Source organism: Hyla sarda, chromosome 7 (genome assembly GCF_029499605.1).
Source record: "Hyla sarda isolate aHylSar1 chromosome 7, aHylSar1.hap1, whole genome shotgun sequence".
Taxonomy (NCBI): domain Eukaryota; kingdom Metazoa; phylum Chordata; class Amphibia; order Anura; family Hylidae; genus Hyla; species Hyla sarda.
The window spans coordinates 10,404,347-10,429,826 of record NC_079195.1 but is presented as its reverse complement, the minus strand read 5'-3'; the positions used below and the strand labels follow the sequence as shown (position 1 = coordinate 10,429,826).

The 25,480-nt window shown below is 45.9% G+C and overlaps 1 protein-coding gene across 1 annotated transcript in view; it reads right to left on the bottom strand.

Annotated features, from left to right (window-relative positions):
- Positions 1–8,718: 8,718 nt before the first annotated feature.
- The window catches only part of LOC130283083 (pancreatic lipase-related protein 2-like), a 59,237-nt gene continuing 42,475 nt past the window's right edge, over positions 8,719–25,480 (bottom strand). The window contains exons 10-15 of the mRNA XM_056532273.1: positions 24,999–25,202; positions 19,903–20,021; positions 19,528–19,651; positions 17,501–17,612; positions 10,095–10,256; positions 8,719–8,842 (exon numbers count right to left, since the gene is read on the bottom strand). Of these exons, the coding sequence (XP_056388248.1) occupies positions 8,776–8,842; positions 10,095–10,256; positions 17,501–17,612; positions 19,528–19,651; positions 19,903–20,021; positions 24,999–25,202 (788 nt within the window). The 3' untranslated portion in view covers positions 8,719–8,775. The remainder of the gene's footprint in view (positions 8,843–10,094; positions 10,257–17,500; positions 17,613–19,527; positions 19,652–19,902; positions 20,022–24,998; positions 25,203–25,480) is intronic.

Sequence of the window (25,480 nt, the reverse complement as noted above, 5' to 3'; positions counted from 1 at the left end):
TACAGACACATATATTTCCTGAGCGTAATTATAAAGTTCATTTTAATTATCATGCTATGCACACAAATATTATTAATTTGTCTTCGAGTAGAATACAGACATGGTGCACATCTACAATCTTGTATAATGATCTGATTGCTTCTCAGCACAATATCAAAAACTAACAGGTTGTTATTATACATTTTTGATCAAAAAGTACAAGCCCACTCGCCACGTCAAGGCCACCTATTCAGAGTGGGTCCCTAACGTCCCTAGCATAAAATGGCGTAGCACCGGGCGGCGACCACCACCGCCGCGACACAGATGCCCACGGGGGGGAGCGACCCACTGGCAGAGCGGCCCCAATGCCTCTCAAACCAGTCTATGGGCCGCACCCGCCCGCAGACACAGCGCCACGGCAGCAACGGACGCCGCCCCGCACCACACCAGTGTGAACAAGGTGTAATAGCTCACTTACCTTGCTCTCCCAGTCAGACTGGGAGGCTGCTAGGAGTGAAATGGCCCTAGTGTGGCTAATTACCACCTATATAGGTTTGGGCTGAGTGGGTGGGGAAGAGTGCAGCACATGTTCAAAAAAAAAAAAGGAGGGGATAGAAATCACAATATGAATTCGAGTAGAATACAGACATAGCGCACATCTACAATCTTGTATAATGATCTGATTGCTTCTCAGCACAATATCAAAAACTAACAGGTTGTTAGTATACATTTTTGATCAAAAAGTACAAGCCCACTCGCCACGTCAAGGCCACCTATTCAGAGTGGGTCCCTAACGTCCCTAGCATAAAATGGCGTAGCACCGGGTGGCGACCACCACCGCCGCGACACAGATGCCCACGGGGGGGAGCGACCCACTGGCAGAGCGGCCCAAATGCCTCTCAAACCAGTCTATGGGCCGCACATGTGCTGCACTCTTCCCCACCCCTTCAGCCCAACCCTATATAAGCAGTAGTTAGCTGCACATGGGCCATTTCTTTCCTAGCTGCCTCCCAGTCTGACTGGGAGAGTATGGTAAGTGAGCTATTACATCCCTGTTCACACTGGTGTGGTGCTGTGCGGTGTCCGTTGCTGCCGTGGCGCCGTGTCTGCGGGGGGGTGCGGCCCATAGACTGGTTTGAGTGGCATTGGGGCTGCTCTGCCGGTGGGTCGCTCCCCACTGTGGGCATTGGTGTCGCGGCGGTGGTGGTCGCCGCCCGGTGCTGCGCCATTTTATGCTAGGGACGTTAGGGACCCACTCTAAATAGGTGGCCTTGACGTGGCGAGTGGGCTTGTACTTTTTGATCAAAAATGTATACTAACAACCTGTTTGTTTTTGATATTATGCTGAGAAGCAATCAGATCATTATACAAGATTGTAGATGTGCGACCATGTCTGTTTTTCTACCCGAATTCACACTGTGATTTCTATCCCCTCCTTTTTCTTTGTTTTAACATGTGCTGCACTCTTCCCCACCCCCTCAGCCCAACCCTATATAAGCAGTAGTTAGCTGCACATGGGCCATTTCTTTCCTAGCTGCCTCCCAGTCTGACTGGGAGAGTATGGTAAGTGAGCTATTACATCCCTGTTCACACTGGTGTGGTGCTGTGCGGTGTCCGTTGCTGCCGTGGTGCCGTGTCTGCGGGGGGGGGGGGTGCGGCCCATAGACTGGTTTGAGTGGCATTGGGGCTGCTCTGCCGGTGGGTCGTTCCCCCCCTGTGGGCATTGGCGTTGCGGCGGTGGTGGTCGCCGCCCGGTGCTGCGCCATTTTATGCTAGGGACGTTAGGGACCCACTCTAAATAGGTGGCCTTGACGTGGCGAGTGGGCTTGTACTTTTTGATCAAAAATGTATACTAACAACCTGTTGGTTTTTGATATTATGCTGAGAAGCAATCAGATCATTATACAAGATTGTAGATGTGCACCATGTCTGTTTTTCTACCCGAATTCACATTATTAATTTGTCATATACATACAAATATACATTTGCTATATACATACAAACATTATTAACGTATATACTCGAGTATAAGCCGAGTTTTTCAGCACGATTTTTCGTGCTGAAAACACCCCACTCGGCTTATACTCGAGTGAACTCTCTGCCCTCAGTGGTCTTCAACCTGCGGACCTCCAGTTGTTTCAAAACTACAACTCCCAGCATGCCCGGTTGAAGACCACTGCCCGGGCCTTCGTCATCATCCAGCCCCCCCCCCTTCCCCCCTTTAGTTTTGTACTCACCTCCGCTCGGCGGGACATTCGGGTGAGCTGGTCCGGGCCATCTGTGCTGCAGGGACCGTCCGGTGGGGAGGGATAGTTGTTCCGGGCTGTCCATCTTTACTGAGGGGCCTCTTCGCTGCGCTTCGGGCCCGGAATAATGGCGTTGCCTTGACGACGACGCACAGGGACGTTGCGTCGTTGTCAAGGCAACGTCATTATTCCGGGGCCGGGCACGAAATGCGGAGAAGAGGCCCCCCCCCCGGTGAAAATGGACAGCCCGGAACGACTATCCCTCCCCACCGGACGGTCCCTGCAGCACAGATGGCCCGGACCAGCTCACCCGAACGTCCCGCCGAGCGGAGGTGAGTACAAAACTAAAGGGGGGATGGGGGGCTGGATGATGACGAAGGCCCGGGCAGTGGTCTTCAACCTGCGGACCTCCAGATGTTTCAAAACTGCAACTCCCAGCATGCTGGGAGTTGTAGTTTTGGAACATCTGGAGGTCTGCAGGTTGAAGACCACTGTTAAATCAGACATTGACAAGCGGTGATGATGAAGGGGGTGGTGTGGGATGATGACAGATTAATGATGAAGGGGGGATGATGACAGGGTAATGATGAAGGGGGGATGATGACAGGGTAATGATGAAGGAGGGATGATGACAGAGTAATGATGAAGGAGGGATGATGACAGAGTAATGATGAAGGAGGGATGATGACAGAGTAATGATGAAGGAGGGATGATGACAGAGTAATGATGAAGGAGGGATGATGACAGAGTAATGATGAAGGAGGGATGATGACAGGTGACGATGATGAAGGGGGGATGATGACAGGGTAATGATGAAGGAGGGATGATGACAGAGTAATGATGAAGGAGGGATGATGACAGAGTAATGATGAAGGGGGATGATGACAGGTGACGATGATGAAGGGGGGATGATGACAGGGTGATGATGTTGAGGGTGTTAATGACGGGGGTCTGGATGATGACAGGGGGGATTATGTATTTCCCACTGTAGGCTTATACTTTTTTTCCCCTAGGTTTTTTGGGGGAAATTGGGGCCTCGACTTATATTCGGGTCGGCTTATACTCGAGTATATACGGTAATATGAAGTAGTTGCTACCAGCAACTGCGCAATATGTACATTATCCTGCAGGCCTTCTATACACACCAGTTAACTAAATTCTCGCCATCTATTATATACAGGGGGGGCCATTTCTATAGATACACCTTAATAAATTGGGAATGGTTGGTGATATTAACTCCCTGTTTGTGGCACATTAGTATATGTGAGGGGGGAAACTTTTCAAGATGGGTGGTGACCATGGCGGCCATTTTTAAGTCGGCCATTTTTAAGTCGGCCAGTTTTAAGTCGGCCATTTTGAATCCAACTTTTGTTTTTTCAATATGAAGAGGGTCATGTGACACAACAAACTTATTGGGAATTTCCCAAGAAAAACAATGATGTGCTTGGTTTTAACGTAACTTTATTCTTTCATGAGTTATTTACAAGTTTCTGACCACTTATAAAATGTGTTCAATGTGCTGCCCATTGTGTTGGATTGTCAATGCAACCCTCTTCTCTATATACTGCTATATACTACTATATACACCGCAGGATAAATGCTAGCACAGGCTTCCAGTATCCGTATACACTGCTATATACTACTATATACACCGCAGGAGAAATGCTAGCACAGGCTTCCAGTATCCGTATACACTGCTATATACTACTATATACACCGCAGGAGAAATGCTAGCACAGGCTTCCAGTATCCATATACACTGCTATATACTACTATATACACCGCAGGAGAAATGCTAGCACAGGCTTCCAGTATCCGTATACACTGCTATATACTACTATATACACCACAGGAGAAATGCTAGCACAGGCTTCCAGTATCCGTATACACTGCTATATACTACTATATACACCGCAGGAGAAATGCTAGCACAGGCTTCCAGTATCCGTATACACTGCTATATACTACTATATACACCGCAGGAGAAATGCTAGCGCAGGCTTCCAGTATCCGTATACACTGCTATATACTACTATATACACCGCAGGAGAAATGCTAGCACAGGCTTCCAGTATCCGTATACACTGCTATATATTACTATATACACCGCAGGAGAAATGCTAGCACAGGCTTCCAGTATCCGTATACACTGCTATATACTACTATATATACCGCAGGAGAAATGCTAGCACAGGCTTCCAGTATCCGTATACACTGCTATATACTACTATATACACCGCAGGAGAAATGCTAGCGCAGGCTGCCAGTATCCGTATACACTGCTATATACTACTATATACACCGCAGGAGAAATGCTAGCACAGGCTTCCAGTATCCGTATACACTGCTATATACTACTATATACACCGCAGGAGAAATGCTAGCACAGGCTTCCAGTATCCGTATACACTGCTATATACTACTATATATACCGCAGGAGAAATGCTAGCACAGGCTTACAGTATCCGTTGTTTCAGGTGCTGGACATCTCGTATCTTCACAGCATAGACAATTGCCTTCAGATGACCCCAAAGATAAAAGTCTAAGGGGGTCAGATCGGGAGACCTTGGGGGCCATTCAACTGGCCCACAATGACCAATCCACTTTCCAGGAAACTGTTCATCTAGGAATGCTCGGACCTGACACCCATAATGTGGTGGTCACCATCTTGCTGTATATACTCAGGGAACGTGCAGCTTCAGTGCATAAAGAGGGAAACACATCATCATGTAGTAATTTCACATATCCAGTGTCCTTGAGGTTTCCATTGATGAAGAATGGCCCCACTATCTTTGTACCACATATACCACACCAGACCATCAATTTTTGTGTTTCAACAGTCTTGGAGGGATCTCTCCAATGTGGGTTAGTGTCAGACAATAGCGCTGGTTTTGTTTGTTAACTTCACCATTCACACCCTATACTTTTTTTTTTGATGTGATAACTTCTATCTAGCCTTTATCTCGGGATAATAAAATTTTTCTTATTTCTTTCTCCAATTGGTCACCTGGAACCACATGGCCATTCATTCATTAAAAAAACGGGAAATACAAAAAGAATACACTACTCTATTTCATAGTCTAACGAATTATCCATTGAATGCACTGACTAATCTCTCCTCTGTAACATCATATAATTTTATGTTCATTGATTCCCGTGCTTATTCTGTTCCACATATCTGCACTTCGGAAAGCCGAGTATTCCAAGCCTCATTCTTGATTCTCTCCAAGTACGAGTTGTCAATCAATCTACATGCGGGTCAAGCCTCTGTACAAGTTGAAGAGTCAATTACGCTATTTTGTGCACTCTCTGTATGATTTTAATTGCATTTTTTGTTTAAAGTTTATGCCCCATCCAGAATTCTATGTTATTTAACCCCTTGCATCCCATCCCATATTAATATTCCGTTTATGTTTATACGTATTTGATGTTATATAAAGTAATTTTACCCGCCCAAATTTGGTGGCTTTTTCTGAGTGTGTGTATATATACCCGCTCAGAACACTGCTTTCTCATACCAATCTGAGGAAGGGTGTATACTCGAAACGCGTCATTGGGCAGGTGATGAGCAGTGCCTGGTTTCCTACCTTATGATGCTACCCCCACCATGATCACTGTAGGTATGGTATTGAGCAGGTGATGGGCAGTGCTTGGTTTCCTCCAAACATAACGCTGTCCCCACCATGATCACTGTAGGGATGGTATTGGGCAGGTGATGGGCAGTGCCTGGTTTCCCCCAGACATGATGCTGCCCCCACCATACTTCACTGTAGGGATGGTATTGGGCAGGTGATGGGCAGTGCCTAGGTTTCCCCCAGACATGATTCTGCCCCCCACTGTGATCACTGTAATAATGGTATTGGCCAGGTTATAGGTAATGCCTGGTTTCCCCCAGACATGTTGCTGACCCCATCATACTTCACTGTAGGGATGGTATTGGGCAGGTGATGGGTAGTGCCTGGTTTCCTCCAGACATGATGCTGACCCCACCATGATCACTGTAGGGATGGTATTGGGCAGGTGATGGGCAATGCCTGGTTTCCTCCAGACATGATGCTGCCCCCACCATGATCACTGTAGGGATGGCATTGGGTGGGTGATGGGCAGTGCCTGGTTTCCTGCAGACATAATGCTGCCCCCACCATGCTTCACTGTAGGGATGTATTGGGCAGGTGATGGGCAGTGCCTGGTTTCTCCCAGACATGATGCTGCCCCCACCATGATCGCTGTAGGGATGGTATTGGACAGGTGATGGGCAGTGCCTCATTTTCCCCAGACATGATGCTGCCCCCACCATGATCACTGTAGGGATGGTATTGGGCAGGTGAGGGGCAGTGCCTGGTTTCCTCCAGACATGATGCTGTCCCCACCATGATCACTGTAGAGATGGTATTGGGCAGGTGATGGGCAGTACCTGGTTTCCTCCAGACATGATTCTGCCCCCATCATACTTCACTGAAGGGATGGTATTGGGCAGGTGATGGGCAGTGCCTAGTTTCCTCCAGACATGATTCTGCTCACCACTATGATCATTGTAATAATGGTATTGACCAGGTTATAGGTAGTGCCTGGTTTCCCCCAGACATGTTGCTGACCCCATCATACTTCACTGTAGGGATGGTATTGGGCAGGTGATGGGCAGTGCCTAGTTTCCTCCAGACATGATGCTGCCCCACCATGATCACTGTAGGGATGGTATTGGGCAGGTGATGGGCAGTGCCTGGTTTCCTACCTTATGATGCTGCCCCCACCATGATCACTGTATGGATGGTATTGGGCAGGTGATGGGCAGTACCTGGTCTCCCCCAGACATGATGCTGCCCCCACCATGATCACTGTAGGGATGGTATTGGGCAGGTGATGGGCAGTGCCTGGTTTCCCCCAGACATGATGCTGCCCCCACCATGATCACTGTAGGGATTGTATTGGGCAGGTGATGGTCAGTGCCTGGATTCCTCCAGACATGATGCTACCCCCACCATGCTTCACTGTAGGGAAAAAGCAAAAATTAAAAAGGAAGTCCTCAAGGTCAAACCCGCTGAGCTTAAAAGCGCTAAATGTACCAACCACACTCTCAAACAAAAGTGTTCAAAAGGACCCAAAAGATTGCAGAGAAAATAAACAGCGTTGAAGATTAAGGGATAACATTGTATAAGAAGAATATCGTCAGGTTCTCAAGCTCCAGTGGGGTCTTGGGACCCAGCGTGTTTTACTGTATCAAACAACGTCCTCAGGGGAGGTGACTGGAACATTTAGTGTTTTACATTGTCTTTAAACCTGTTTTTGTGGTGTCTGCACTTGTTTATATATCTAGTTTATCCAAGCCCATTTATGGAATGTGCAGTTGTTTAATTGCATTGTGCTTTGTTGTTTTCTTCAAACAATATCTGAAGATGTCAACTGATCCCTATGTGTATAATGCACAAATGACCCCCTCGGTTATTTGCTCCCCTCCCTTGTACTTTGTATGATGTGATCAAAAATCAGAATTTCTTGCATTTAGTTTTGCATTTAATATTTTGTTTTTATTATTATTATTTTTTTTGTAAAAAGGGAAAAGGGAAGTGATTTTAATTTGACTTAGTCGCTTGTAATTTTTTTATTATTTATTTTATACTTTGTAAGACCCCATAGGGGACTTTTATATGCAATCAGGGGATTGTATTCATTGTACACTGTGTGATTGGCACTGATAAGTCGACCTTCACCGCCAACTTATTGGACCGCTGCAATTGCTCTGAGGGGTTCTGATGAGCACAACAATAACACCGGCACCTATTATTTGTTTTATTTGTTGACATCAATGAGTAATATAGGGCTGCTGAGGGTAGTGGTAACAAAAAGTAGTTGTCACTCGCCACCTTGCAGCTCCTCTGCTCGCTTCATAGACACTAAATGCTCCGGAGCATACAGGTACATCCTGTGTCATCTAGGCAAAAAAGGGACAGTAACTAGAATTCAGCTCCTGACACAAAAGCTGTAACCAAAGCTAAAGTTGTTCACCAAAATCCTGGCTATTAGAAGTCTCAAAAGTACATTGCGAGGTCTACTAAGGAACTCTGTACCACTCAGCCAAGTGACAGATCATGGTCTCCTACCCTCACCATACCATCCCACACATACAACTCCACGTAGCCACCACAGAAACATAGTTCATGAGGCCCCTTAGTCTCATGTGTCAGTATGGGCCAAGTCTGTGTTTGCAAAACATTTTTCTTCCTTGCTATATAAAAAATACCCCCACTCCTTGAGTGACTTCAGTAGGTGTCGGGTGTAGAGTGAGAAAGGAGTAATGGTGGTGGAGTGTACCATAGACTCGAAGGTTCCAGGGATTGTTGGGTGGAAGGTATTTTGTGAATTGGATTTATAAGCCAGGAGTTGGGATCCAAGTATTGGAAGCCTCTCGAAAGTTAGAAGTAGTAAATAGTCAATAGTCGCCCCAATTTCTGGTATAGACCTACATAACATGTTAACAAACATGACAGGAGACAGATGAGTTCTTATTCTGTGACTTTATTGGTGGTGCCCACCTCTCTGACATGTGGGTGGGTTATGGACACGGGGTCAGCGTCTGGGGGTTGTTTTCTTTTGTAGTTTCATCACTACAGAACGTGTACCTGATAGGAAACAGAGATATATATGTCACATTATATACGGCTATATCTCTATCTACAGGAGGGGGAGGGGAGCAGATCACATGATCATTGGGGCATTATAAACATAGGGATCAGTGATCCTCATGTCCAGAACATACAGGAGCAGGAATGACACAGGATTAATAAAGGAAATATCTACATTTTCTGGACTGGATGATCCTATATTCATAGGGGTCCTATGGAGGACGGACTATATAACTACAGAATATTTATGGGGTCATATGTATGGCCGCTCTAACTTGAGGTGGGCTTCCAAAACCACAATATACATTAAATGGTACCTGTCATTAGTAACAAACATTTTTATATTATAGACTAGCCTATTTGAATTACTTTTCAAATATACTTTTAAAAATGTTTTTTGTAATTTTATGTGTTAAATTAACCCCTAAAAGTTTGGCCACCAGGGGTCCTCCTTCTGGTCCTGCCAACAATCCTGCAGCTGCCTGGGAGAGACAAAAGTCAGGAAATGCAGATGAGACCTCAGCTCAGAACAGTGTATAGAATGTATAGAGAATATAGAGGGTGACTGTAGAGTCATGATATCTTCAGTGCACAGTGCTGAATATTTCTCCTTCCTTTGCAAGCTACTGGGCAGACCTGACACACTGAAGAGTTCAGTAATGAGAGCTAAGGAGGGTGTGTGCGGCCTCAGCCAATCACTGCCCATCTCACACTGAACTGCACTAGGCTTTGTGTAGTAGAGAGGAATGAGTGATGTCACGCCTGCTGAGGAACGCCCCTTCCCAGTATGTGGAGCTCAGTGAGAGTGTGCAGAAGATACAGAACTATATCAAGGTAGAAAACTAAAAAATTATAAAAATATTGTCAGGTGGTGGTTTATCATGATGGGGGGTGAGGATAAAAAAATGTATCAAGCTCATGAGAGGTACTCTTTAAAATCTGTGCTTGTTGACCTGTCTTTTTTCTATGATCCCTGGGCAATGTCCCCAACATTATATGGCCTATGTAGAGGGGTAATTGAACAGCTTCTCATCTCCCATTAAAATAAGTAATGCAGAAAAAAATTGTCTTGTTCAGCTCTTTCCAGGGTCCCTCTAGCAGCCTCATAGTCGGCCATTATTGTAAGAATGCATTTGCTTTCTCTGTGTATGATATATGAAGTAACTAGTGAGGAACCTTGTAAAGAATAATAATAATTAAAAAAAAAAACTCCTAAACATGCAGGATACATATTAATCAGGATACGTACTCAGCTCCATCATTCCCCAGCGTCACTGTCACAGACTCGGCCCACAGGTTTGGACTTAATACAGTAAGAATTTTTGGATAGCTAAAAGTTACCCGGGCAATAGGTGGAGGGAAGCGGCCATCAATAAACGCGGAGTACGACATGCCGCCTTTTATAGATCCACTGGCAATGTAAGAAAATAATACACATTCAGTATAAAGAAGAGAAGTGGTACTGTGCAGTGTAATATATACACACACATACACATACAGAATAAGAGCAGATACTGAGGAACTCTTATTTTATATAAAGTACAAAACATAAACCAACATAACTTCCATAACAATGATAATAAAATTAACATAAATAAACATAATACATAAAAAATGCCCCCAACCTTTCATACTCCAAAGAACGAACCTTCACCAGGTCACCGAGTGTTCCTACAAACCTTGTCCACGGGGACGATTTTCTGTCTCGTCAACACTAAACATCTCGCTTGCCACGTGTGATACCTGACCACTACACTGACTAAAAATGAAGTGCACCGGTCCCGGACACCCAGATCTTTGAAGGCCCCATAAAGCATAGGAAAGGGCAGCCAGCCGCGGTCAGCCAATGGATATACCTCTATATTAAAAGGTCAGTGAAGCAGGAAGTGGTCCATGTCCTCCAGCACACCCCCACACTCCTCCCAGGGACAACCCTTTTCATCGGAGTTCCTGTACTTCAGATTGCCCCTTACATATAGCTTACCATGAAAGCCTCGCCAGGCCAAGTCCCAAAACTTCAAAGGGATCCAAGGTGAATTTAAAAAAACCAACCCAATCCCTTGTTCCCGACCTGGGCAATCCTTGAGGGCCAGTGGTTTCTGGAAATGAGTCAGCAAGACCCTGTTATCGAGGATTTTCCTCTGCAGAGTTCTTACCTCCCACATCCCCAGCCCCCACCTCCTCATGACCTTCAGAACCAGTGCAGCATAAGTCAGGAGATGCCATGTGGCATGCGAACATCCTTCACTTGACCTACTCTCTCCCATTCCTGGAAGAAAGACTGAAACTATCTCCTGCAAGAGACTACCCACGGAGGAGCCCTCTCTGTCCAGAGGTTTGATATATTGGCCTTTAAAAAGGTATTCACTAGGAATACCACCGGGTTGACCATACCTAACCTGCCTGGTCTCCTCGTGCGGTAAATCACCTCCCTCTTAATTAGGTTCAGTCTGTTCCCCCTCAACATTAGGAAGAACAGACTGTAGACCCGTGCCCAGAGAGGTTATGGCAAAAGGCTAAAATTGCCTAAATAGATTAAGAATGGGAGCAAGAAAGACCTGATGAAGAAGATCCTTTCCATAAAGGTCAAAGACCAACCTTTCCACTGTTCCACTCTTTTGGAGACATCTTCCAGTCTGCTTTCACAATTTCGTGTGGGATAATCCCCAGTACTAAATTTGATGCCCAGAATTTTTGCAGATTCCTGGGGCACAGGGAGGGTGTCCGGGAGACAAAACTCAGGGTCTCCAACTCCCAACCAAAGACTTTTGCACTTGTCCCGGTTAATGCCTCCGAGTAGCAATCCACCTCAGACATCACCCACTCTGCCTCTCCTTGCGAAGAGACAAAAATGGAGGTGTCCTCAGCGTATGCCACTACCCTTAAGGCAGAATCTGGCACCGCCGGGTCCATCCTGACCCCCGCCAACGGTCCCCGATCGATCCTTCGAATGAAGGGGTCGATCGCGAACACATAAAGCAAAGGGCTTAACGGACAGCCTTGATGCACACCAGACTGCACCCCAAAAGGGCGGCCCACCCAACCGTTTACCAATGGAAAAGTCTCAGCCCCTGCATACAATGTTCTCAGCCAATCTACAACCCTCCGCCCCCCCCCCCCCCCACGGCAGACCGTATTTCAAAAGAGTGGACCATCTCAGGGGAAAAAAAGCTGGAAAAATAATTCCGGATGATTGGCACCAACCGACAGAGAAACTTCGAAGCATACTTGTAAATATTCAAATAATCCTTTATTTTGCTTCTCCAGATGCGTTTCGAGGTTTGTTACATCTTTATCAATGACTACAGCATTGATAAAGTCATTGATAAAGAGGTAACAAACCTCGAAACGCGTCTGAAAAACAAAATAAAGGATTATTTGAAAATTTACAAGTCTGCCTTGAAGTTTCTCTGATGGTTGGCGCCAATCATCCGGAATTATTTTTGCAGCTTTTTTTCCCCTAAGAATTTACCAATCGAGTGAGGAGGAATTCCCCCTCGAAAATCCGAACGGCTGAACCGCTACCCTAGCATGCCAAAAAGCTACAAAGGTTGTTGTATGCCCAATACAACCTCATAAGGTGATTGGCAATTGTATACTACTCACACCAAACACCCATATGATCAAAAGATACCATGCAATGGAAGCTCTGTCTTGTGCTTTTTCCTGTCTATAGTATAAAAGAGTGGACCTGGGATACTCGTGATCAACTCAATCAAAAGCCTTTGCCTGGTCCAAGGAAAGCAGAAACCCCTTCCAGTGACCAGCCCGACCCTGCTCCATGGCCCCACGGACACCCAGCACCGCACTAAAAGTGCTACGACCGGTAACAGAGCAATGCTGGGACCCCGAAAGGAGCTGGGGTGCAAATTTCACCAACTTGTTAAAGAGCACTTTTGTCAGGATCTTCCTGTCCACATTGAGAAGCGCTATGGGACGCCAATTCTCAATGCGGGACGAGTCTTTACCCTTTGACAGGATGATCAGAGCCGACCTCCTCATTGACTTCGGCAGAGTGCCCGAGGATAGACACTCATTTATTACTTCAGTCAAGAGGGGAACCAAGTGTCCTTAAAGGTCTTATAAAACTCGGATGATAAGCCATCCGGCCCTGGCGACTTTTTGGGGGCAAGCCTCTCAATTGCCAGCTTCAATTCCTCTTCTCTGATCTTCTCTGTCAAAACATTAAGAGAGGGGTTTACTCCTGACTGGGAAGTGGCATCAGCCAGGAAAGCCGACATCCTGCCCTGATCTAGATGCCTCTTCCCCAAGAGGTGCGAGTAAAAGGCTCTGACGACCTCCAGGATCCCCGATCTGGACTTGTTCAGAGATCCTGTACTATCGATCAGGCCGGTCACGATTTTACAATCCACTGACATCTTACCGCTCCGGCAAGGGACGGGCGAGAGGTACTTCCCGAAATCCCTCTCGAAAGCCAAAGATGCGTGTCTATCATACTGGCACTTCTTTAGCAAAGATTTCACTCTGGAGATTTCCTCTCGGTCACCTTCAGTCGAGACCAGAACCTCGAGTTTCCTCCTTAGTTCCTGATAGAGGCGATCCCTATTCAGAGTCCTAAGGTTCGCGGTCTGGCGGAAGAATCTCGCAGCCCGTTTTTTGAACATCTCCCGTCACTCTGAGTTAGTGCTGCATAAGTCCAGTAATGATACCTGGCACTGCAGAAACTCCTCAAGGGACCATCTTATCTCCTTGACTTCCAGGAGAGACGGATTCAGCTTCCACAATCCCCTTCTCATCCTGGGGGTCTCTGAAACATTCAAAGAAAACATAATCAAACAGTGGTCAGAGAACTCCACCTCAACAACCTGCAAGGGTGAAGAGACAGACTCCTCCTTCAAAAAAAACCTATCTATCCAAGCCTAATCTCTCTACCTCTAAAGTAAGTGAACCCACTGTGACCTGGGGTGTGCCGGATGTGGACATCCACCAGGCGAAACTCACTAGCTATTCTATTCAAGGCGACGCTATCGTAATCTAGCAGATCTCTGGAGCCTCCCCTATCACGAGACCTTGTGACAGTATTAAAGTCTCCTTCAAAGATGACCTGCGGCTAGTAAAAAGTAGGGGCTTAATCCTCATAAAAAGACTTTTCGGGTCCCACCTAGACTGTGGACCATAGATGTTTATAAGGTGGAGCTCTAGTCCCTTTATGAGGACATCTAATACCAGACATCTCCCCATTTCTAGCTTGATTACACGTCTGCATTCTACCTGAGCAGTTTTAAAATGAACCACCACCCCGCTATATGGCTCGACCGCAAGAGACCAGTGAGAGGGCCCATGGTGCCACTCACGCTTTGCCTTATGGATATCAGTTAGATCTGTTAACCTGGTCTCCTGCAAAAATAAAATGTCGGCCTCAAATCAAAGGCCGCAAATCTTGCCGCATCGGACTTCATGCTGGCGACATTAATACTTGCCAGCGTCAACAGGGAGGGTGCCACCATCATGTGTGATCAAGCTAGACAGCCCTCTTCTTCCCTCCCCCTCCCTTACCCTGAGTGTCATCATCCATTTTCCCCACATTCCCCCTTCTTAAACACACAGGCATATCCATATTTACAGAGTTTCCCTCTTTTCCAGAGGACACCTCCTGCACCTCACATAGTCCTGGGACAGCCCCCCCCCCCCTGTTACCAGAGAAGAAGACTTGACGCTTCCGTAAGGCCTCACTTCGCACACCGGCACCTCGTCCCCAGCCTCCTCATCTGAGGAAGAGATGTTATCCCTTAGAACTTGGTACCGGTTAGGGCTATCTACCAGAGGGGAGCCGGTAGATCCTTCCGCTGGTACCTGGACAAGGGTGAGGGGACTAAATGATCCCACTCCAAAGAAGGGGAAACATTCTCCTTCACCCTCTTTTTTCTGGCACCTGATTTCCTCTTATTCTTTAGCCACATTTTGCTCTCCTCATCCATACTCTCTCCTGGAGAAGAGGTAGCAGTGATGGCCCTTTTATCCTCCTCCTCTCTATCAGTCCTCCTGCCAACACGGGTTTGAGGACAGTCCCCTTCATGTTTTCAATGGCTTTAACAGCCGCCATAGCCAGTCCAGCCTTGGCTGGCTTTATTATTCCTGCCAAGGTGCCACCTGCCCCAACTGCAGATGAGGTTCCCCTTGAGAAGCACCTGCAGGTGACACCCCGACAGCAGACAATACACCAGCAGCAGACCCCACCGCGGAGCCTGCTTTGCCCCATGGTGTCGCTTATCTCTGCCCTCGCTCCTAATCTCCGGCACCAGGACCAAAGCTTTACCCCTGCCCGCCTTGCCCTGGCCCGGTGCCGAAGAAAAGCAGCCACCCGCTGGGTTGCTGACCTCGCCAAACATGTCCTGCTTCACAGCCGAAAACGCCCCGACACTCTTACCGCTACTACAAGCTGAAACAGTGTCACATGACTCTCCTGTAGTAACCTCCATACTCTGCCCATTGCTCTTCCCCTGCACAGAACCCACCGTAGGGCCCTGACTAGGTGGAGCTGGGGAAAGGGGGACATAAGAAAATGTAACCGACTCATCCCTTTTTTTCCCCCACTTTTCCTTTTTCTCCTCCTCCTCATCCGGTACAGGGTCATCTCTGAAAGTAAAACTCTCCAATTGTACCGGAGACTCTATCTCCCTGATGACCACCATGAGTCTCCCCCCGGGGTTACTGCTGTCCTTCTCCGAGCTTCTCCGGGATCCTGGCACTGAGGCTGGAGGTGCTTGTCCTGGAAAGATCCCGCTCTGAGACCCCTGCGATGGGTTCTGGGTGATAATGGGGTCACCATCCTCCTCAGCTCCAGCCGCAGGGTCACTTAACCCCTTCGTCTCCTCAAACCTCTCCTGGTTACTTAGTTTTCCTGGAAAGGACCGCTGTTGGTCTGGATGTCCATCCGTTTCTTTTCAATTATATTAATTTCGGACTTTATCTTTGTAATGTCCTTATTGGCCTCTGCGTGCTTGCCCCCGGTCGTGGCGTTTGCCCGCACTCGAGCAAATTTAATCTCTGCCCTTAATCTACTGAATTCTTTGCCATTCATTTTAAAAGCCTGCAGATAATAGGTAATTCTTGATGTATAGTCGCTGACAGGCTCCTGGGGCCTCCGCACACCCCAATCCTTCACACTGAAATTTTCCATCAAAACCTCTTTGCTATGGCTTAGATCCAGAGGGGGGGGGGGGGGGGCAGGAAAAACATTACTGCTTCCCCCACCAGGTCTCCTTTCCCCCTCTGAACAGGCTGGTCACTGTGCTTCCTCTATCCCCAGAGGCCTACTCCGGGAACCAGAGGCCTGGGACTTGCTCTCCTCCTGCATCCCAAGAAACCTACTCCCCTCCAGGCAGAAGGGAGCAGGAACCAGATCGCCTCCCAGCAGAGCACTGACAAACGAACCACATCCGATCCACCTGAGGGTTACACCCAGTATACAGGACAGGAGAAGTGGTACTTCTATACACACAGTACAGATCAAAAGTTTGGACACACCTTCTCATTCAGAGTTTTCTTTATTTTCATGACTATGAAAATTGTAGATTCACATTGAAGGTATCAAAACTATGAATTAACACATGAATTCTACACATATACATAACAAAAAAGTGTGAAACAACTGAAAATATGTCATATTCTAGGTTCTTCAAAGTAGCCACCTTTTGCTTTGATTACTGCTTTGCACACTCTTGGCATTCTCTTGTTGAGATTCAAGAGATAGTCACCTGAAATGGTTTTCACTTTAAAGGTGTGATGGTGTGGGGGAGGAGGTGTGATGTGTGGGGGCGCTTTGCTGGTGACACTGTTGGGGATTTATTCAAAATTGAAGGCATACTGACCCAGCATGGCTACCACAGCATCTGGCAGCGGCTGCTATTCCATCCGGTTTGCGCTTAGTTGGACGATCATTTATTTTTCAAAAGGACAATGACCCCAAACACCTCCAGGCTGTGTAAGGACTATTTGACCAAGAAGGAGAGTGATGGGTGCGGCCCCAGATGACCTGAGCTTCACAGTCACCGGACCTGAACCCAATCCAGATGGTTTGGGATGAGCTGGACCGCAGAGTGAAGGCAAAAGGGCCAACAAGTGCTAAGCATCATGGGAACTCCTTCAAGACTGTTGGAGGACCATTTCAGGTGACTACCTCTTGAAGTTCATCAAGAGAATGAGTGTGCAAAGCAAGAATCAAGGCAAAAGGTGGCTAGAACCTAGAATATGACATATTCTCACACTTTTTTGTTATGTATTTAATTCCACATGTGTTAATTCATAGTTTTGATGCCTTCAGTGTGAATCTACAATTTTCATAGTCATGAAAATAAAGAAAATTCTGAATCAGAAGGTGTCCAAACTTTTGGTCTGTACTGTATAAATATGTATACACAGAATAAGAGCAGATACTGAGGATTACATACAGTATACAGGACAGGAGAAGTGGTACTGTGCAGTGTATATATATATACAGAATAAGAACAGATGCTTAGGATTGCACCCAGTATACAGAACAGGAGAAGTGGTACTGTGCAGTGTCCATATACACAGAATAAGAGGAGATACTGAGGAGTACAACCAGTATGTAGTATAGAAGAAGGGGAACTGTGCTGAATTTAGTTAAACATATAGAATTGAAGTTGTACTGTGCAGTAATGTTATAGTCACCTGTGTATTTTGTGCTCATCGGAGGAATCAGAAGAGTTGTACATAGTGATGGTGATAGATCCTATGAAGTTGTAGGTGCCTCTGGTCTGCACAGCCACATTGTATCTCCAGCCTGCAGGTATATAGCATGTAACATGTTAGCAGATACTTATATTTACTATCTGTATCTGAGGGCACAATTCTTTTGAAAAAATGTCTGTAATGAAAAAATAAAAAAGGATAATAAAGCAATAAAAAAAGGCACAATTCTACATTTAGTTGCACACCAATCAGGCATAAAATTAAAATGCTGCCAAAATAGCCTGAACTACACCCCCCCCCACCATTTCCAGGACTTAAAGGTAGCTTGTGGCCTTTACTGCCTTGCATTAATAAATACTTGTACTTCCCATGATTCTGCAGCATCTTTTCTTATAGCTCTGCGTTGTGCGGTTAATCGGATATTCTGGCGTAAACCAGGAATGCTGTCGGCATTCCTGGATTACTGTTATTAGATTGCTGGTTTCTATACCTGCTTAAAGGGGCACTCCGCTCCTAGACATTTTATCCCCTATCCCGCCGCTGGGAACTCCCGCGATCACAGCTGCCGCACCCCAGACATCCAGTGCACTTTGCTTTGTGCCGGATGACTGGCGATGCGGAGCGGAGGCTCATGACGTCATGGCCATACCCTGCTCATGATGTCTCAGCCACGCCCTGATCAGGATGTCACAGCCACGCCCCCTAATGCAAGTCCATGGGAGGGGGCGTGACATCCGTCACTCACGCCCCCCTCCCATAGATTTGCATTGAGGGGGCATGACCGTGATGTCACGAGCCTCATGCTCTGCACCCTACGCTCTTAACAAATGCCGGGTGCAGCAGGGAGATCGCAGAGGTCACACTCATGCAGGACCCCCGTGATCAGACATCTTATCACCTATTCTTTGGATAGGGGATAAGATGTCTAGGGTCAGAGTACCCCTTTAATGCTACAGGGTTTCCTGGGCAAAAAGCAGAAGGGATGCCAGATTTTGGTGCACAATCCCTTACACGGTGATTATGTGCTACAGTCTTGCACCATTTCTGCTTTTGCTCAGGGACTCTGTGGCAGTACATGGAAACAATGCTGAACTGAGGACATTTAAGCCTAATATTTGTTTTGTTTCGATTTTTTTTCCCAATAGAATGGTAAACAAGGGGCGTGGGAGTGTTTTTATTTTAATAAATATTTTTTTTTTTCCCCCTGTCCAGTGTATTTTTTTATTTCACTTGTTAAGAGCTTAAAAATGTAGCCGTCACATAGACTGTATGCATTACTAAGCAGGGACTTAGTGATGTCTGGAGAATTGCTCAAACTAACCCGCTTATTATTACCCTGTTCGTACTTGCACCACGGGCACCTGGAAGAGCTGGTACTGTCAGGTTTGGAGCATCAAAAATGATGCTCCAGATCTGGGGTGGCTCCAGGCTGGTGTTCTTAGGGTGGAAATGGATAAAATCTATGATTCTTGTAATACTAGGCTGCTGCTGCTTTATATGTAACACATTGTATTGTCATTTTTTTCTTAAAGCCAGTACTGTAAAAGAAAAAGAAAATAATAAACAAAACAAATAATTTACCTGCCTACCCTTGATAGTCTTTATTAGAGATGAGCGAACTTACAGTAAATTCGATTCGTCACAAACTTCTCGGCGGTCGCTGACTTTTCCTGCATAAATTAGTTCAGCTTTCAGGTGCTCCGGTGGGCTGGAAAAGGTAGATCCAATCCTAGGAAAGACTCGCCTAGGACTGTATCCACCTTTTCCAGCCCACCGGAGCACCTGAAAGCTGAAATAATTAATGCAGGAAAAGTCAGCGACCTCCGAGCCGAGAAGTTCGTGACGTATCGAATTTACTGTAAGTTCGCTCATCTCTAGTCTTTATCTTCATTCATGTACTGTTTAAGAATCTATGACTAACACTACTTCTAAAAATCTTACTAGTAAAACAGCTGCTAATAATTATCCCGACCACCATCATAATATTAATACCAGTAGAGACGTACGCTCATAATTGTGTCGCGGTCCGGTGTTCAGGTAGTACGTCCGGCAGGATGACGTATCTCCGGGTGGTTTGGTGTAGTAGCCCATTACGGAGCAGCTGCCACCGGAACAGGGGAATCCAGCGCCCTGGTGGGGGGATGAGTTAGGTCTTTACTATAATCTGATGAGGGACGTGCACAGGATGACTAGAAAGGGGTCTTGAGCCCCTGCCCTTTTGAAATTCCTCCTATAAGTGCCCTGAGCAGTACGGCATCATTATGTGGGCATTTATATAAATAATTATAAAAAGTGGCTTTTTTTTTCAGTTCAGCCCCTGCCCCCCAGAATGTCTATGCACGTCCCTGGATCTGATGGTCACTGTCCTGGTTGGGACTTACCTCCTGGAATGAGCTGTAGGTGGAGGCGCAGTAACCCATAAAGCCCTCAGGATTGCGGATGGATGATGTGAAGATGCGGTAGGCGGCAACGTGACTACACAAAGCAACATCTCGAAAAACTGGCAGGATACAAATGTCATTGTAAAAGACAATAAATAGGTCAGTGGTCATACACAAGGAATAATAGTAATAATAATATCACTTTGATGGAAATTTACCAAAGGCCAGCCTTATGCACACTGTTTCTAAAGTGTAAGTCCAGAGCGTCTCTCCCGCTTATTGAAGCATAGAAAGGTAGTACTCGATGCAATCCAGCAACTCCCTAGGATTTGTGCTATTGCCCCGGATCTTTTGTCACCCAATTGCTGCCCCTGCATTACCACTCCGGGGTGTCGATGGGTTTCCATGGCAAGAAGTTGCCTATGTGTATGCCTATTAGACCCTGCAGAGGTAAGACTTACACTGAAGTATCACAAAGTACCACCCAAGTGATCAAAAGATTGCATATTCCTTATGGGATCTTAACAGCTTCATATGGAAGCTCACTATCAAAAGATTCCTCTACCTTAAATAATCTAATGGTCTCCCCACTACCACTAAGGGTGACTCTGAACCCTCTGTCCTGATATCACCTCCAGTTACCACCGGCCTGCGCCCCAGATCAAGTTTCTATCCCCTCCATGCAAAGGGCAGTTTTATCGATGCATTCTCGGCATTGATACAATCTGACTTTGATGATCTCACCAAGAGAACTGCCCGGAAGAAACATACATACAACCTGTCAGTTGCGGAAAGAGTAGCCATCAAATCACTCTCTGACAATGAACTCATTACCATCCGTCCGGCCGACAAAGGTGGAGGAATGGTTCTTCTCAAAAGGGATGACTACATCACTGAGGCCAATAGACTTTTATCGGATACCACCTACTACTCACGCATACCGCATAACCCCACCAAGGCTTTCCAGGACAAGATCACATCTCTTGTTAACTCCGGTGTATCTCAGGGGGTACTCTCCAAGTCTGAAAGGGACTACATTCTAATCAAAGAACCAACTATTCCACTGTTTTACTACCATCCTAAAATACATAAGAGCACCAACAACCCCCCCCCTGATCGATCCATTATATCCGGCATTGATTCCATATCATCCAATCTCTCCCACTACATAGATCTACTCCTGCAGAACCATGTCACCAACCTAAAATCATACTTAAAAGACACCAAAGACTTCATCAAATCCATCCTGGAAGTCGAATGGAAACCGGTATACCTTCTAGTCACCATGGACTTAACTTCGCTTTACACCGTAATCAAACATAAGGCTGGTATCAATGCCGTTTCACACTTAATCTCCAATGATCCGTCTATGCCTGCAGCTCAAGTGGACTTCATAATACAGGGACTCCGTTTCATACTCACGCATAATTATTTCTAATTCATGGGCCAACTCTACATACAACACACCGGAACCGCTATGGGGTCCAAAGTGGCCCCTAGCTTTGCAAACCTTTTTATTTATGCGAGGACGTCTTTGTATATTCCCACCACCTATTCTCCAACCGCATCTTTTACAGTTGTTACATAGACAACATCTTCATTGTCTGGAAGGGCGACAGGCCAGCTTGAATAATATCATTACTCACCTGAATTAAAATGACTTGTCACTGCACTTCACCCCTGTCTACACCACTAACACTGAATTCCTGGTTGTACAGGTTTCACATGATGGTCACTCACTCCACACCAGGACATATTTCAGACCAGACGATAGCAATAGCTATCTCAGCTTTGACAGTGGTCACTTCAAAAAAATGGCTGAGCAATGTGCAAAATGGACAGTTCTAGAGGATCAGGAGGAACTGCACCAGGGACAGTGAGTTTATCACTCAGAGCAACATCTTGAAGGCCCGTTTAAAGGGGTTATCCAGGAAAAAACTTTTTTATATATATATATATATATATCAACTAGCTCCAGAAAGTTAAACAGATTTGTAAATTACTTCTATTAAAAAATCTTAATCCTTTCAGTACTTATGAGCTTCTGAAGTTAAGGTTGTTCTTTTCTGTCTAAGTGCTCTCTGATGACACGTGTCTCGGGAACCGACCAGTTTAGAAGCAAATACTCATAGCAAACCTCTTCTAAACTGGGCGGTTCCCAAGACACTTGTCATCAGACAGCACTTAGACAGAAAAGAACAACCTTAACTTCAGAAGCTCATAAGTACTGACAGGATAAAAATTTTTTAATAGAAGTAATTTACAAATCTGTTTAACTTTCTGGAGCCAGTTGATATACAAAAAAAGGTTTTTCCTGGAATACCCCTTTAAAGGCTAAAGGCTATCCCATGTCTCTGGTGCAGTCCTCCTATACCAGAGCCCTCTCCCTCAGTCAGCACACATGCTTGCTTCCTAAACCCGAACAGACCAACACTACTACAGAACGCACATCTAACTTCATCACCACGTACAGCAGGGAACATAAGGAAAATCTTATCCAAGCATTGGGCAGTCCTCCTACAAGATCCGTACCTCAGGAACACTCTTCTGCCTAGACCTTCCCTCACATTCCGTAGGGCCCGGACCCTACGAAATATGATTGCCCCCAGCAAACTTATGTCTCCACCGCAGCAATCCAACCCCTCCATACTCTCGGATATAACTGAAAGCATTATATGTGGGCTATCACACTGCAAATACTGCCCACACCTTACACACAAATGCCAAATGTTCTCTTCAACTGTAACCAACGAAACCTATTCTATCAAATCTTTCCTCAACTGTGGTTCGCAGTTTATCATCTACTTACTTCAATGCCACTGTAACAAACAATATGTGGGCAGGACCATACAATGTTTCAGAGAAGGCTTGAATAAGCACCGTAGCAATACAATACACGGTTTTCTGCTACATAACGTCTCACGCCCCATGACAGAGCACCACCAGGTGATTACAGTACAATCCGGGCCACCCCTATCGGACATATCACCAAGGAAGTTAATCAGAGATACAACGCCCTCAGGAGACGTGAAAACTATTGGATCCACACCCTCCGTACCATGTCTCCTGGAGGTCAGATGATAGAGTGCAATCTCTGCTCCAGCTGCTACCCCTCACCCCCCTCTCACCCCCATTTATCCCCACATGGCGGTTACCCTGCATACCACCATCATGCAGACATCATCTACTAAATTCATACACCGTATTGTCTGATATCCCCGCCTGCCTTACCCATTCCCTTAATACTCCCCCCCCCCCCAATTTATCCCCCCCACCAGTCCTCTCACCCTACATTGATTTTACATCTTTATTATAGAACATGTACCTTTGCATCATGTTTTCGCTATTTAGTCATACCTATTACCCCATCTATGTTCCATCTATTACTCCGCTATTATCAGTATACATGTCCTATTCACTATTATTCTTTTATTTGTTTCCCTATATATTCATTTATTCATATACATATATGTTTATATCTTTATCATTCATGTATTACTACCAGCTGCTAGTATATCTATCTACCCTATACATCCTACAGTACTAACCCTTGTATCATGGTTTGTTCCCTCCAATATATATTTATTACTCATGCTGAATATGTGATAACCTGTGCTTCTATTATTATCATTTTTAATATTCTTTGTATATATTACCAGGTGCAGTACTCCCCATTTTATAAGCACCTGCGGTTGCTTCAGCCCATGTGTGAGTTGCCGCTCTCCTCTGCCACCGCACCGCCAGGGCCCTTTACGTCATCCTTCTGCATTCACCACATTGCTCCTCTTTACCTTCTGTCCCTGTTTGCTCGTTCCTTATTATGATCCACAGTGCTGTCAGTGTTCACTGACAGCGCTCCATGAATTCTGCCCCTGGATTGGCCCATCTGGTCACATGATGGCTGCTCCCTAGCGATGCGTCCCTGACTACGCTCCCTGGTGCCTGCACGCACATCTACATGCGCTGCATTCTACAGTATTCGCCACGGCCGCCTCTGACATCACGCCTGGACACATCTGGACCCCGGATGTTTACATCTGCGGTCCGGATATGCGGGTTACTGTATATTAATACCTGCCTCCACTCAGCAAGTCACAGTAATAAATTGCTATACATTTTTACATTACCTATGTGAATAACCAATATGTACTTTTGTATACGGTTTTCATGCATTTTTACTGTATTTCCATTGAATGTATTTTTGCATGGCTCCTCCCCCTATGTATTTGGCGCCCTTTCCTGTACCTATTTATAGAGTCAAGGTATCCACTACCTGCACACTGATCTGAAGAAGGAGGTGGCTCCCCCAAAATGCGTAATCTTATTCTGCACTGGTTTTGTTGTTTTTATTGTTATTCAATAAACCTCCCTGCTTTTACAATCTACTCCTCTCCGGATTTGGTTCATTACACCTATCCACAGAACCAGCACACAGAGGTTCTTTTACTCGACCACTTCTTGCTCTGCTACCCCAGCATTCTGAACATTTTGTTCCGAACACTTGGAGCAGGCGGTGGGGGTCGTGAGGTTATGGTCATGCCCCTCGTGACTTCACGCCACGCTCCCTCAATGCAAGTCTATGGGAGGGGGTGTGGGGGCATGGAATGATGTCACAAGGGGCATGGCCGTGATGTCATGACCCACACCACCCGCTCCAAGCCTTCTAAACAAACACCAGGGGGGAGATTTATCAAAACCTGTCCAAAGGAAATGTTGCCCATTTGACCGTAGCGTATCTCAATTCTTTCATTTTTAACAAGGCCTCTGCAAAATGAAGGAAGGGATCTGATTGCTATGGGCAACTGGGCAATTTTTTCTTTGCACAGGTTTTGATAAATCTTCCCCCAGGTGCTGCACATAGATCGCAGCGGTCCCAGCTGCCGGACCCCCGCTATCAGACATCTTATCCACCTTCTTTGGATAGGGGGTGAGATGTCTAGGGGGGGGGGGGGAGTACCCCTTTAATAAAATTTGAAAGAAGAAAAGATTGGACATTCCAACATATCCATAATTGTACTAAGCTTTAGAATAAAGGTAATGGAAGAGTGTCAGGGTCCCACATAACTCACATTCCAAGGTCACAAAGCAACTGTTACCTGTGTCTTGTATATGGTGGTCATAAGACTGTCCCCTTAAGGACACAATTAATAGGTCATATTTTGTGTAGTTACCGTCTCCAAAGTCCTCAGATTCCCCTAAGTCCATGATCTGGCTCCCAGCACATCCTGTCATTTGCTTTCCTCCATTTGGGAATAAATCTATGTCACCAATTAATGTTGTCATCCCGAGCCCGATCACACCTGAGGAACAAAGATATAAGAAGTTTACATGAACATTAACACTTGTACCCATCATGAGGTCACCAGTGGGCAGAGAAGTGGTCACAAGATTGCTGCTTCACCAGAGGAAAAAAAGCCTGGTGACTATACAAACATTTACATGGACCCATCTTTGACAGGTGTCCCTGCTTCTGTAAAGATTCATTTAAAGCTATTTTTTGCAACATTTAGAACAAATCTGCTGTGTTTCACATCAATTCGCTCATCTCCTGTCACCATAAACCTTAAAACGAGCTCTT